At 39.2% G+C, this 16,077-nt stretch overlaps 1 protein-coding gene across 13 annotated transcripts in view; it reads right to left on the bottom strand.

Moving 5' to 3' along the window:
- The window catches only part of INPP4A (inositol polyphosphate-4-phosphatase type I A), a 111,813-nt gene that overhangs the window by 22,409 nt on the left and 73,327 nt on the right, over window positions 1-16,077 (bottom strand). For 4 of the 13 annotated variants that reach the window (XM_058419489.1, XM_058419487.1, XM_040056623.2 and 1 more), the window contains 9 exons: window positions 15,916-16,063; window positions 13,851-13,981; window positions 13,395-13,499; window positions 12,502-12,610; window positions 10,843-10,860; window positions 8,214-8,397; window positions 6,514-6,732; window positions 5,103-5,373; window positions 2,318-2,350 (listed from right to left, as the gene is read on the bottom strand). In XM_058419489.1, the coding sequence (XP_058275472.1) occupies window positions 2,318-2,350; window positions 5,103-5,373; window positions 6,514-6,732; window positions 8,214-8,397; window positions 10,843-10,860; window positions 12,502-12,610; window positions 13,395-13,499; window positions 13,851-13,981; window positions 15,916-16,063 (1,218 nt within the window). The remainder of the gene's footprint in view (window positions 1-2,317; window positions 2,351-5,102; window positions 5,374-6,513; window positions 6,733-8,213; window positions 8,398-10,842; window positions 10,861-12,501; window positions 12,611-13,394; window positions 13,500-13,850; window positions 13,982-15,915; window positions 16,064-16,077) is intronic. The other 9 variants (XM_040056636.1, XM_040056633.2, XM_040056632.2 and 6 more) reach the window with 5 other exon arrangements.

Below are 16,077 nucleotides of genomic sequence, written 5' to 3' on the forward strand. Positions count from 1 at the left end.
GCTGATTTGGAAATCATAACAGAAACATGAATATCTATATACAGAAGTGTATATATCTGCATGTTCGTGTTCAAACAAACCCTTTCACTGCACATACAGGGACAGACAGTAAGGAGTCCATTGTATTACAGAAATAGGGACCATCTGCTCAGCCATTTCTGTCAATGAGATTCCCCCCAAATATCCTGCCTTTTGAATCTCTAGGCTCATAAATGTATCATGCAACTGCCTCACCACCTTATTGATCCTTATTGCACCTCAGTGAGGCAAGATGATGCTCATCTCCTCTTTGCAGCTGAGTAATAAGGTGTGAGGTGAGAAATTAATATAGGTACTCTTTTAAGTGTTTCCTGTCTCCTGAGCAGTTTTAAAGGTTTTAGGCTAGATAACGAGAAATACTGAACATAGTAGTTGGAGTCGTGCAGATTGTTGGAAGTACTTTGGAGCTTTCTTTCACTGAAATACACAAGAGATGACCCAGAGGGATTCTGTTCAAGGTCCTGCACAGGAAGCACAGAAGTGAAACTGGGTTGTCCAAGTCCTTCCCTTTTTAAAAGGCAGGACAATATATTTTATTTTTTAAAAGCACCAGAGCTCACAAACAGCACACAGCTGGCTGTAGGAACAAGGCAACATACAGACCAAAACCTCCATGAATGAGACACTTAAAGCCCCTGAAAGGAAATTGCTTGGGATTTTGACTCAAAGGCAGAACTAAGAGTCAGTAATAAATAATAAATGTTCCTTTGATAACCAGCCAAAGAGGGGAACTCTGGAATTCTGCTAACAGAAACATATCTGGCAAGACTCACAGAACTATCCTTTTGGCTTTTGTTCTATGTGGTAGATAGATAACCTAACAAATATACAAAGGGGAAGTTGTTTGAGTCTGTTTCATTGCCTTAAAAAAAAGCAGGAAACATCAAAAGAGCAGGCAAGGAATCACAGCCTGTCTTTTAAATTCTGTTAAATATTTTATCTCAAAATTAGTCAGATGCCATAACATGGCTTTGTGAACACTTAGATAGCAAAATACAGGTGATACTAATGCAGTTTCTCGTACTGCATTTAAGAGCTTTTCTGTAAGCAAATGAGAATAACAAGAACTGAAAACATCTTCCACCACATCATCATTTCATTGACTGTACGTACACACATGTATACAGTTACTAACTCAGTGGAGATTTAAAACTGTAGTGTGTCTGACAGCACTTCATTTGAGAGATATGATTATCTTTGGTAATCACAAAGTGCCCTGGTGAAGATAATGCAATTATTGGAAGGGTTTTTTCTCCCAACATTCACATACAATGCAGGAACTCATCTGGGGTAGTGAGCAGAAGTCCTCTGTGCGTGTATTCTCTTGGTTTAAAATTCTGGCCATGAAAAAACAAACCCTTGTCGGTCTGCAAAGTTCTAAATGATTTTTGCTACCTACATCACAGAGGTGTAACCTGTGTTCTTTTAGTTTTTAGTCAATTGCAGTTGTTATTAACAGTAAACAGGAATAAAATGAATTGCACTTCCAGTCTCAAATTAGGTTGGAACAAGGTATGGGTGTTGGGAAGGCCAATGAATTCACATAGTGAACTTCTGCTGACATGCTACTGAATATTTCATTAAAAAATAATGTCTTATTAAGAGAACCAAATACATAAAGCTTGTAGGATGTAACATCAGGTGGGAAAAGTTCTTGCATTGTTCGCCCTAAGGGTCTTTCTTCTCCAGAGCAATAAAAGGATTATTAAAACAGCTGTCCTCCAAAGCTTTGAAAAGATATTTTAATCTCTTCATATTAAGTAGAGAGGGATAAGGACAGAAGAAAGAAGGCTAACACTGGGATGAGACTCCTAAATTCTGTATCCTGAAACATGAAACTTGCAATCCCCAATACTACATGGTGTGCACCCACAACAGGGATTTTCCATCAGCCTCGTTGACTCCTCCATATTCTGCCTGACTTCTCATTCAGAAAGACCAGCTCAACAGCCCGTGAAATGTGAGACTCTCACAGACTTCAATGACATTTGAAACAGGCCTCAAACCATTGTGACCTACCTCAGTTTGCTAAAACACATCAGCTGGAGAAACCAAAGAGGCCCTGAACAAGCTCTCTCCTGTAACCAGACCCGTAAAATGACCAGATACCCCCTGCACTCTCAGGAAATAATAACTTCTCAACAGCTTAGGTAACTCACGTGGTGTTGTAAAGCACTGCCATTTCAAAATGGTCCATCTTAAAGCAAGGCACTTGCTCAGTAAACTATGAACAAACCCCTGCAGTTTTCAGAAGAAGCAGAAGCCATGAATGACGTACCTGGGGCAGATTCTTCCGGAGTAGGGCTGCAATCTGCACAGAAATGGAGGGGCAACATGCATGATTAAGGAGCAGCAACACAGTCTAAATACAAGCAACTCAAATGCTCAGTGCCGGGGCTCTCAAGCATTTTCACGGAGTGAAGAGGAGCTCAGCAGAAATACTTTGCTGCCCACAGGCATTGAGGGCACTGGCTGTCTCCTCCACTCCATTGTTGTGATTAGAGGAACACCTGGATGGGCACTTGGAGCAAAGCCAGCGCCTGCTAGCTCAGAGGCTCGCTGTGGATTACCAGCACTGTCAGTACACTGTGATCCACAGGGCACAATTTGAGAACCACTGGCTTACTGCAATTACAGATTAAGCTGGCAGTAAGGCTGATAAACAGAAGAGCAAAAGACCAGCAGTAACTTCAATGCACTTAACAAAAAATGACATTAAGGGCACCCACAACGCAAGAGTAATAAAAATACAGTACTATGCTACCTTTGTCAAAATTCCCTTACACATTTCTGAGATAATTAACAGAAACATTAGAATGTGTATTAAGGGCTGAAACCCCATCAGTGAAGACTGTGAGTGTTCCATATACACTTCAGTGGGAGGATCAAGCTGTCAGATGAAAATAAACTAGAGGTCAATGCTAACAGTAAAAAAATAACATATGCCCTCTTATAGCAAGTCCTGCACTAATGAACTAAGCAAATGGGATTTAAGCTTCTGTTGTTTATACCTAGATTCACTAGTCAATCAATTATAAATCTGAACATAACAACAGAAAATATAAAGTTCAATAGTGTGCATCAGGACAATCATCTCAGCTAGGTAATCAGAACAAACCTCTCAGTAAATTAAAATTCATCATGTTCACTAAAGAAACTATATGTCCCCATGCGATTTTAGTAATGAATATCTAAGCCATAACCTAAGTACCTTTAAAATTTATTTATTTTAAGTTTCCCTTTTACTATTTCAGGTAGTATTTTCTTTCACAAACATTCATTTCTAGAGAGATCCTCTAAAGTCCTTCAATAAAATTGTAGTTTCTCTCTTGCCAATTGTAGAAATATCTGGTTTGGCTGGTTTTTATATTGCTTTCAAAGTAATTTCTGCCTGCTCTCTGATCCTCTATTCAAAACACAGAATTACTAACAAGAAAAACATTAATTCTTTGAATACACAACAATAAAAATGTTGTGATTCTGAACTTAGAGAAAGGATCTTCTTTGTCCTTCAATTCTGCCCCAGGTTCTCTCGGTTAAATAGAAAGACTATTTTTTCCCTATTTTGGAGGGACAGCAGGGAAAATTTACAGAAATTCTTTGCGCTAACAAAATCTTTGGTAGGTCCATGCAGCCAATTCCACTTTTACGTGGTGTAAGGGTAGAGATCCAGAGTAGAACTAAAAGATCCATTGAATATGGTAGAAAAATATTGCTCAATTTGATGTTCTCAGCATCAAATTGTCTTGGAAAAAGCTTCTGATATCACTCATCACAGATTTTTCCTGTGAATTTTTAATATTAAAAAATCCACAACATTTAATAAATTATGTGAATGTGCATTGAAGGTTACTGATTAAACTTACATGTAAATACATATAAAACTTCATGTAAGCTAGCTAGCAAACAAAACCATTTATAGTTACCAAACCAGCAGAAGAAATCTAATCAAAGATTAATGAAACAAGAACCTACTCACCTATTTTTTAATAATACACAAAAGTCTCAGTCTAATCTAGAAGAAACACGGTTGTCTAAGATACTAAATAACCCACAGGTAACATGCAAAGCTACACAAAAAAATATTTTAACATTTCTTTTCACTTCCTTTTTGCCTTTCTTTTTTTAAGGCACTGCCTTCCACTGCAACACTAACAATGTGATGGACATGAAGTCACAGACAGACATAAGGGACAAAGGGCCATCAAATGATAAGACAGAACAGGACAAAGGAAATGAGAACACAGATCAGTCTTTTTAGAGCTTCACTTCGCCCATCTGCACTACTAAGTGGCCAAATCAGAGTGACCACATGTGAGAATAAGTCAAGTAAGTACATAAGTAAATTTTAAAAATTCTGAAATTTAATGCACAGCTGCCAAACTGTCAGTCTAGACTGATAAGGATATATTTCATTCACATGCTCACAACTTTACACTGGTTTCAATACGGCACCCACATGAGCTTAAATTTTGAATCGATTATTCAACTAAGAGCTTGCACTGTCAATTCCTACATTTCAGCTACAAGAAGTCAAAATAATTGAGTGCCTCAGCACCACAATTTGGGTTAAAATTTGCTTTGAACTCTGTTAGGTTCATTTACATTCAGCTCAGTCTAATGGGACTGCTTGGGGTCCTCTCTCATGCTTTAGTAATCCAGCTGGGACTATCAGTTTGTAATTAGTGCCTGCACTTCTCTCATGTTTTATTTACCTGTAAAAAGCTTTGATTTTTGCAAAGAAGCTGAAGCCAACAGGAGAGCTACCAGAGGTGGTGTCTGTCATGTGATAACCCATACAACTGTTTTACCAACTTAAAACAGAGCGAAAGCCAAGTGCCGTTGCCATCAATGGATTTGGCAATGATTTCAGTGGGCCCAGGATTTCAAAATAAGTAATGGGCTTAGCAGCTCCCAGGACACCAACAGCTCTTTCTGCCTGACATCACTGCTTAACACCACCACGGAGCTAAGAACACATGGAGGGCTGTAAGGGAGGCTTAGGAACGATGCCAGCACACAGGAAGAGAGCAGCAGGGAGAAGCAGTGTCTGGCATACGCACTTGTCTGGAGAGAATGGCATGCACAGGATGGTGCGGATGAAGATGGTGGTGAGGATGATGAAGATGGTGAGGATGATGAGGTCTCATTTAAATCTTCTGGATTTATCCAGTAGGCACGACTGTCCCGATTACCTTTCTTACTAGTACTGCTGACGTCACACTGGAAAACGTCCTCACAGCTGTCACTTTGCAGGCGCTCCTTCTGGAGAAGTTTGTCCACTCTCTGTATGATACACTCCAGACTTTTGTCAACATTCAACCAAACTTTCTCCTTAAAAGAAAACATTTCTTTCTCAGTTTAAAACCAATAGAGACATTGGGTAACAAATCCCTTGGTGACCTATTTCCTCCTGTGATTCTTGTCACAATTCCTCTGCAAAGTTTCCTCTGGGCTATTGTGGTTGCATGTGTGCACGCACGAATTATGGATATATAACTAACGTATACCAGGATGTCAACAATATGTAGTGACATGTTTTGGGTGGTAAATGGCAAAGCTATTTTCTGTGTAAGTTTGCCAAACGATTTTAAGTTCCTCTTCCTGCACTACTCTTCCAATTTCTAGCTGGCACTATTGTTTACTCTTGAAATTTGTGTTTGACATAATAATTGTATACAATCACACATCTTTTTTTTCTCTGTAACTCAGTGAACAACAGAAAAAATTACTGCATTAGTGTCTAAATACTGAATTAGCTTTATTTGTATCCTATTACTATGACTTTGACTGTAAGTCACAGTATGCCAAAATAATTACAACTAGCAAGGATCCATTTCCAAAATGAATTGAATCACTTTTAAAAATTGGTACTTCACAATATTAATAATTGCTTTAATTAATCTTGACTATTTGTGAGATTTAGTTAACTTCTATTTATTTAACACAATGACAGAATTTACACAGTTCAAATCTTATTTTGACTGACAGTGTGGTAGGGAAAAACCATTTAAAAATACTTTGTGCAAACAGTTTTAAATTGCTGTTCATAATCAAAACAGTGAAAAACTGCAAGTTCTAACTGGTTACAGGAGAATTTTTACAAGAGGAAGGTTAAATTGCATAGCTAGCACCCACAAAACTCACTTCATTTGGGAGAATGCAAAAGCCCATTGTAGTATGGGCAGTTTTTCACTTTAAAAGCTATTTACTTTACCTTGGATCTCACCTTAAAAATGTTATGCACCTAGTGTAACAATTTCCACTGTTTAGGAGACCCAGAAATATTTATTAGAGTCTGCTTGTATTCCCATGCCACGAAGTAACTGCCTGCAGGATAGAGACAACATCTTTGCCAGCTGACCAGTAACTCCTGCGTACTCATCCTATGCATATCTGTTGAGCAGCTACAGAGCTTATTAAAAAAGAAAGTAAAAAGAACAAAGGATTCATCACTCCACTAAGCAAGCATACCCATTCCTCTTCATGCCAGTCCACCTGCAGAGAAGATCTGCTGTTTCTCCCTGTCCATCTGGCCACAAGTGTATCCTGATCATTCCTCAGCATCACTTGTTCCCCTTCTCCAGAGGTTGGAGATGCTTTTGAAGCTATATAGTCTGGCCTTGCAGCATTCAGTCCATGTATTGAATTTGCCAACAGCTTGCAGTCACAGACTGTGACAAGTTGCCGGGTCTAAAAAGCAATAAATGCCAACATTTTGAAAACTTTTCATTATTCCATACATAATCTATAGTGTATTTTTCTTTTTAAGAAAGAAAAAAGAAGTAGTATTCTGTAAAAGACACTATAGCTTTAAGGCACCTATTGAATACCTTTATACAGAATGACCTTAAAAATAGTATAGAATCCCAAACCACAAATGATACACTTCCAAAGTCTGGACTACTATATTAGACTTGCAATTGTTGAAAATGTCACTAAGGCATGTGCGATTCATCTTTGTTTGCACTTCAGCTTACACCAAGGTGCAGACATATGTGCAGTGTTTGAGCACTGGAACCACTAGGAAGCTCCCCAGGGAAGTGGTCACAGCACCAAGCCTGACAGAGCCCAGGAAGTGTTTGGACAATGCTCTCAGGCACATGGTGTGAGTCTGGGAGTGCAGGACCAGGATAATCCTAAGCAGTCCCTTCCAACTCACTATAATCTATATTAAATTATTTTTATACCCCACACAACAGCTGCCACACCAGAAGGATCAGGCTTCACCCCAACCATCCTGTCCGAAATCATAACAAGACTTAACAGGAGGGCTGAATGTATAACCCTCTAATCAATGCAATTTGTTCCCTGTCTTATTTAGCTGTGTTGTATTAAAGGATTTCTGTAAGCCATATGAATATGAAAACTATGTGGCCCTTGTGTCTATTAAAAAAACAACAAACAAGACATGTTATATATACACATAATCCAGTTGTAGAAAATCCCACAGATCAGTTATACACTGCACTAATTAAGAATGAGTATTATAATAAATAATACGTTTACATGAGGTCCCATTATACAAAGTTGTATGCATATCCCTTCCACTGGGGCAATTTACGGCAAGCTGATTGGCCACTGCTGCTGTTTAGAAACTTCAGATCTCCTTCAAGGACAGAAGAGGTCAGTAAAACCATATTTGGGTTTTTTTCTCCCTTTAAGATTGTGTTCAGCTGTGGGTCCAGTCTGTTTTTTGTTAGCACACATCAAGAAATAGCTGGTTTACATCACTATAATTCAAGCAAAGGCTGTGTCACCATTATTCCTTATTTCACCCGTGGAAAAATACAGAATTGTTTCATTAACTTTCACACAGTTGCTGCTGCTTGACAGATGACTCAGAAAATTAAAAAATCCCAGGTGGTTATGGAGAAAAGGATATAAAAGAAAGTGAAGAATGCACATTATTGCAATGTGATGAATGAACAGAGGGAATCAGAGGACACTGCTCTCCACTGCACTTTCAAGAGGAGGCGAAGCACGAGTATCAAAAGTGGGAGAACACGTAAATAAAAATAGGAACTTTTAAAGGCTGATATAATTTTTTTAGGTCTGTGCATATTACAACACACTATTGAAAAAGGTAAAACAGACGTTTCAAGAAAACCTACTAAAGGTACAGAAAGAACAAATACACTGGGCTTCAGCAGGGAAATGAATGATCCTCCTACCTTATCTGCTAGGATGGCAAGTGTTCTTTCAAGGCCATTGGCTGATCTATCCTTGGCAGCCCTTGAGAGCCTCTCTGCATAGTAACTGACTTGCGTTTTCAGGGTGTTGATTTGTGCAATAATTTCCTTTGCTCTAACGATGTCCTGTGGGATGTATATTATAGACTGGGAACTTGTTGAAGTGCTGAAAAAGAATGACTGATTTTAGGGGGGAAATTGATCTAGAGGTACACACATTACAATGGCATGCCGGGGAATTAATGACAGACAACAAAAATTTACCTAAACTAGTGATCAACAGTGAAAGTCCAGTGGGCAATTGCACAGCAGGAACATGATCCTAGGGATTTCTCTGCCTTTACTAAAAGTATTCAGATGCAGATTTACTAATCCCTAATAACAAGGGGCCGTGGGCAGAGTTTCTACACCAGAGGGACAGTTTTGCTGAGGAGAATGTGGGTGACAGATTTTGCCATCAGATACAGAACCACTGTTTGCAGAGACACCTTGCTCCATTCTCCCTCTCCTTACAACACAGATACTTCACTGAGGCCTTGTTTACAAACATGTTTTATCACATATCTACTAACATCATGAAAAGAAAATTTGTGCTCCTTCCAGCGGAGATATGCCACCAAGATCCATAATGCAAATACCGTGGTATTAACAAAAAAGTACTTCTGCAAGTATATAATTTCCTCTATTGCAGACCAGAATCAAGTTACACCAGCAAAAGCAATTTTATGATATGTAAAAAATCAAGGTGCATTTTCAGGCTAATCCTGAAAATGTTCTTCATGTAGCTTCTGTTAGCACACACTTAATATACTAAACTAGGGACAAATATATCTTTATATGGGGAAAATGCAGCTACACTATGTCTGCTTATTTGACAGTGGAATAAGTTTAGATGTCTACAGAAGTTGCTTATCCAATCCAAGACAGATGCTCTACAACTGCTGGAAAAAGAATAGCACTTCCAAAGGGTAATTTCAACCCACCTGAAAGAGACATTCACAAAAGCTGCCTTTGAAAATTACTCAAAGCTGGAGCTGTGCTCTTAGTTAATTATTTGGAACCAACTGAACACTGCTCCCTTTGTCAAGCAAAATGCTGGGTTCTTCCTTCCCAGTAGGCAAGGTACCCAAAGACCAGGCCTTCACATCATCTGCAGCTGTGCCAAGTGTGATGCCCATTCACGACATGGCATCAAGCATGAGGGGACACCGATTGTGTATTATCTTAATTTTATTTATTTTTTTTTTCAGTCATGAATGGCTTCAGCATAGTAACAGCACAGAAGAACCTACTGTTTGCACGGATCTCAGCGCTGTTAAATGGAGACAGGCACGCTGAGAGCTTACATGGAGAGGAGTTTCTTTTTCAGGCACGACCTCGGAGGAGTGGGAACTCCTCTGCTACCCTTAGAGCAATGCTGGTAGTTTCTGCAGCGTATCTGTGACGTAGGACACGAGGGTTGCATGGGGCACACTTCAAAATCCTGCCACAATTCCAATTCTCGTCTCTTAACAAATATTAAGGCAAGGGAGAAGCCTAATGCCAGTCTGCCTGAGTTCCATTACAAAAGAAAGATGAGGGATCTGATTTCAAAGGCTGTAACTCAGAAATGATTCTCGGAAGAGTTTCCTTGTTTGTGCTCAGGTCACCCACGCGAGTGGGGCAGAGAACAACCACTCCCCAGTACTGCTGTGCCATACAGCAAATTACTCTCAGCTTTTAGGGCTTTCCCTGTACTTGACTTGTGCTTTCTAGTGACCAGTGATGTTAGTGACAATTCCTCTGAGCAATTTCTTTCCACGACAGTGTGGTTAACATGCAGAAAGACATAGCTGGCAGAAAAGGCCATGCAGCATACTGAGACTGGATTTAGAATTATTTCATTTTTAATCATAAACATTTGGTAGGATGACTAGGGAAAAATTATGGTGTGAAGTTCACATATACTTACTTTCCAACCTGCAATTGCTTTTTCAAATGAACAGCTCTCACTGTATTATACCAGCAAACTGTAACACAGACTTAAAGTCTCAGTGAATTAGGGGTTCAACCTTAATTAGAGTAATTTAGAGCAGAACTTCTGCATTTTTGAACCATCCAGTAACATCTGATTTTGATAGCACTGAACACCACAAAATGAGGAAAAATATTATGCAAAAATGTTTAAATAAAGACATGGATTACAAAAGTATACACCACGCCAAATCTGTCACCATTAAGGTTTTAAAATACATAAAATTATCTTCATTATCTTCCATCACTGGCAGAAGAGTTTCTCATTCCAAATAGTTTTCATTGTAAATAACAAAGGAAAATATATAAAATCCTTGTGTTCTGATTTTCAGTTTTTTTAACTTCCTATGATCAGAGAGAGCCAGGAAGCTAGCTGTTCATTGCAAACAAACATTGCAGATGAAATGAAATTCATTCACACATCATGTCCTACAAAGCAGCTACAATTACTTAGAGCACAGTTAGGGATGCCGTGATGCTTGACATTAAAAAGCCCTGCACACTTTAAAACACACCAGATCTTTGCCAAAGAAAAGGAAAATAAAACAACCCAGAGAACAGAGACCCTCCTTAGAACTCTCAGAAACAGAAAACTCACCAACACTCCTCATAACTGCTACAAAAACAAAAAACCAAAATAAAATTAGCAGATTGTTAGCAAATACCAAAAGCAGAAACAAAACAAAGTATGACTGGGGAAAAAACGTATTTGAGTCATTTTTTCAATAAGGTGGGTACATGAACTTGTAAGCAAAAAAACCACAGATTGCCAGGTGACCATGAGTTGATCTGGGGAGATGCTGTGAATGCACCAAGCACAGTTATGCCAATGAAAGAAGGAACTGAATGTAACAATGAAACTGAGGTGATGGATCTCAGTTCTACTATACTGGTTTTTTTGATAACATAGATGTACTTAAAATGAAAGTTGTTCTTTAGATTTTGAACCTGCAATTTTCATGGACCCAGAAGGAACTGTTCTGAAAAGCTTTGAGGAAAAGTACTGCATAGAAATTAAACTCTCCAATCAATTATTGGGTGAGGGGAAAAAGAACAAACCCACATGGGAAATTAGCTATTGCAGTAGTAAGAACCACTTCAGTGGCTATGCTGACAGAAGATTATTTCAAAAAGCAATAGTGGTATCAAAAGAACAGAAAGGGTGAGCCTGGCATAACAGTGTTCCCAAGTTCACAGTTTCCTCTAGTCCTATTCTAGTGCACTCTGTCAGCCTGAATAATTACACCAGGTATTTTTGCACCAATCTTTTTATCAGTACATATCTGACTGACATTCACAAGATGCTGCTATTCATTTCTGTACTGCCAAAACTAATTCTGTAGTTGATTCCCACGTCATTCCCTCCTCCTATCAGCTCCAAATCCTACTAATCCTTTCTTTGGAAGGGAATTACCAAGGTCTCCTTTTCCCTGACTACAATGGCTCCTTGTCCTGCTACTCTCGTGTCTTAAATTCTTCATACAGTAGCAGAAGCAATGCAGACCCTGCAGCACTCTCCCTTCTCTGGGAACTGGAGTGGGTCCATCTTAGCAAATGTGACCTTCCCAGCTTCTGCACCTTCCTCTAGTTCATATATCCATACTTCTACAGAGGTCACTTGGAAGTCCCTGCAGACAGGAGGGTCTTGACCATGGGGCCAAGTATCCCCCCTGTAGGGTGGAGGCCAAATTCAGAAATCCAATCTGTGCATAAACCTTTAGGCAATGCATGAAGGCCTCCAGAAATAGTTTCAGAACTAAACTCACTTTGTCAACAATGAATTTACCAATCAGGCACAGCAGGTTCCCACTAAAGAGAGCTCAGCAATAGGACCTTGAAGCTATGAGAGGGGTGAAAAGTCTCCTGAAAATAATGGATTGAAGCATGATGTAGTGCATCTGAGGAGGTTCAGCAGACAAATGTTCTGACCCACAATTAGGGAGAACCCAAACCCAACACTTATAATAGCTAAATTAAATGAATCAACAAGTATTCAGAAAAATTAAAGTTTTTCATAAAAAGACTCTTAGAAAGAAAGAGCCCATCAGTAAACAAGTAAATACAATAATATAAGGAGGGAACTGTTTTCCCTCTCCTTTGGAAAAAAAAAACCCACAGAAAAAACTTCAATACAAAATACTGTATAGTAGTATTATTGAGTGAAATAAAACCAGAATGGAATGGTTTTCCAAATAAATGAGCATGGACCAAGAGAAAAAGGCACAACAACAGCTGACACAATAGTATTTCTACTTACTGTTTCTTTGCCTCTTCAAATTTATGCAGCTTTTTCCTCAAACCACCTGATTTAAAGCCTTGACAATGAGCTGCTGGTGCTCCTATGGTGACTATGTCGTAGTTCTGATCTGGGATGGACAAAAAGGGCTTACAAATGAAAACTCGTCATCTTTAACACAGACAAACAATTGTGTAAGTTCAAAAAATTTTCTGAAAATAATTTCTGGAAAACTTTTACATGGTTTGAAAGACATGGAAAACCGAGTTTTCTAGCAGCCCTGGAAATCCATCAAACACTTTTTCAGGTGAAAGACCCATATGCGAATGCAGGTCCCGTGTTTCTTAATCTAGAAGACTGACAGTGAAAAAGAAGTCTTGAACACTGGTCTGTATACAAAGCTTGCCACTACTGGAATCCCTCACATGGACATGTGACACAAGTGTGTGTCCATGGTCACAGGGAATTACTGTTAAAAGAAGGGAAAACCCAGGTTATTTATGATGAAACAAGCCTGATGTGAAAAAACATGATTTTGCATAACCATACATGTTGATTGGAGAAAAAGCACACAAGCTTAACAAGAAACAACAGTCAGAACCTTTTTTATTCTACTGCAATTCAAAATGTCTGGAAGGGACACAGCAGTTTAACCCAGCTCTAGTACAAAGGCTAACTTGTGCCACCTAGAGTTCACTTAATTCCAGGAGCTAGTTTTGCCACCTGTAGAACAGCAAGAATTATACTTACATCTCTTCTTTTGTCAAGAGATTTAGAATCTGAGAACACAAGGTGCAGCCAAAATGCCAAGTATTACAGTACTTTGTAGAAACTTGGCTGTATGGTTGAGGACGAAAATTTTTAAAAAGTGGAGAGAAAAATAACAAGATAAATGAAGAAAGAGAAACTAATACCTGATCCTCCATCATCCTGGACTCTCATCCTCTGTATATGTAGATTTGTAGGAACAAATTCCAATTTTTTATCAGCTTTCAAGCTACTGGCTTTAAATGAAGGACCTGAGAAATGCAAGGCAAAAGTAAGCATAAGACCCTTCTCCTTGTGGCTATGATAAAACATTCAAGAAGCTTCATTCATCATTTGCTATGTGTTGAAAGTAAATCAGAGAAAATTAAAAAGAAAAAAAACAATACAAAAGCTTTCTGTTACTGCTCACACTTGTCCTCTACTTTCAGATTAAAATAAGAGAAGAAATAGAACAGACAAATATTCTCACAATAAATATTAATAAAGACAAGAAATATAAAAGCATTGTTTACTCATCATGAAGCATTCTGTGTTCCCAATTTCCAAGAAGCACTAACAATCCCAGCAGAGAAGAATCACGCTTTTATATTTTAAAAAATCACCTTTATACTGGTGCAGGTCAGTTAGATTTTCCTGGTAAGTTAAAATAATTGTTTGGTACTGTGTAACTATTTGTCGGCGAAGGCTTTCCCAACAAGGAGAGAGTTCTCCCAATTCTTCTAGTTCACAAACCCTGGGGAAAGAAAAGAAAATGGAGAGGGAGGGAGGGAAAGAGGTGTTTATGTCCATAGTCCGCTTGACCAAGAATGAGTTTCACATCGTATCAATGGAGCACCATCCCCAACTGACACGCTCTCAATTTATCGTGCCTGAGCTACTCACCCAACTGGAAAAGCTTCCAAACACACATCCCAAAGTACATCTCAGAGCACAGGTTAAGCACTGCTCTCAGGAAAATTGCTTCCTCACAGGCAGAATACACTGTACTCCCCCCAGGAGCCTCAGGTGTTGGTCATAAGCAAAGCTTCCCACCTTTCTGCAGCAGCTCTCAAACTATTTGAGGATTGGTAAATGATGGGAACTGTCATCATGTCAGGTAACTTGGGACAATGAGGACCTTTTAAGGACACTTTACTGAACTGTGGCGGCTCTTAAACTAATTAAGAACTGTGAGAGAGGTTAGGTGGGATATTGTCACCTATCTGATGTTAGGTACAAGAAGTATGTACACTGGTAAGGTATGTACACCACAGTTTGCAAGGCCAGGGAGAGCCTAAGACCTGTAAGCGTTAAGGGTTTGGAGACTACAAGCATTAAGTATTAAGCATTAAGGGTTTGGAGAGACTGAAGATGAGCCAACAAAATCTTCATCTGAGATCCAGGATTTGGGGCACTCAGTGTAGAATAAAGGAGGACTGGACATCCCCAGATATGAACATGAAACCCCCTGGCTTTTCCCGCGTACCCTGACTGCCAGGTTTCCAATCACACATGGCAATCCTGTGTTACATACTGTTCCCCAGCAGTGCTGCTGAGAAAACACTCAGTGTATTTCATGTCATGTTTGTATTACTGTCTTCTTGAATTAGTGTATTATTTGGAATAAAGGAAGAAGGGGAAAAAGTAAACAAGTCAACACCTGACAAAATTCAAGAGCACATTACCCCAGAAACGGTAGAACAATCATCTGTCAAAAGGATCCAGCAGCTCTTTTTGCAGTTCTCTCAACATCCCTAATTCCACAGTTTTAACCAATTGTCTGTGTATAATTTAAGACAGCATTTCACAGAGCAATTCCCACTCCACGGTGCTTAGGATATTATCAAAAAGAACTAAATTTCCAAGAAAAACATCAGATTGATTTGCCAACAGGCAACTGAGCAATGTATATTTATCAGTGACCTAGATAAAGACACTTCCAGTTTCATCTTAAAACTTGCTCTCTGCATAAGATGCTATTACAGTTACCTCATCAAACTCCCTGCTCAATACCAGCCATGCATCTGAGCCCTGGTCTTGCTAAAGTAAATTCACAGCTTAACACCTCGAGTTTATTTGTTTGTCCCATAGGGCCAAGACAGCAAGGAAGGTAAATATGCCATAAATAATGAGGCAGTCAAAATATAGCACCCCCCAGTGAGATGTTTCCTTTTATCTAAGAGACAGCAGGATGTCCAAGGACATTTTAAAAGTCACCAGGATGTGGAGACAGAAACAGCTGTGCTTGTGTAGCTGTCTGTCATTCCTCTGGGCTGCAGCACCGAGAATGGAGAACAGAGCACTTGGTCAATTCGGAGTGACTCTATGAATACAAAGTGTGATTGTGCACATTATTGAGGGTCACCTCAACTTAACAGAGACAAGGGAGCCTTTCTCAGTAATTACACAAAGGCCTATTTACCTTTGAGCCACACCACCCAGTGTACATATACAAGGTCATATTAAAAATCACCTGGGCTGTTATTAATCTGTACCTGTCTACAACAAGCATCCACTGATCTCCGCATGGCTTTAGCAAGAGCCTCTGAACAGTCACATTTCATGGCCAAGGCCTCAAACTTCACTGAGTAGCCAGTGCATTAACACAGATATATTTATGCCTTTGTAACTTCATAACAATTACATCACTGCTGTATTTCTGCACATGTAAACCATCCCAACACTCACCTTGCTGCATCTTCTTCCAGAAGGAGCTTCACAAATTGTCTAGGGATGTGCAGTGACAGGATGCTCTCTGCCATCTGCTCCAAGATTCTCAAGTGGTTTCCATCAGTGGTTGGGAAACGATACATTCGGCAAATGGCGCCACCAAACACTAAAGAATTAAAA

This window comes from Hirundo rustica, chromosome 2 (assembly GCF_015227805.2).
Source record: "Hirundo rustica isolate bHirRus1 chromosome 2, bHirRus1.pri.v3, whole genome shotgun sequence".
Classification (NCBI taxonomy): domain Eukaryota; kingdom Metazoa; phylum Chordata; class Aves; order Passeriformes; family Hirundinidae; genus Hirundo; species Hirundo rustica.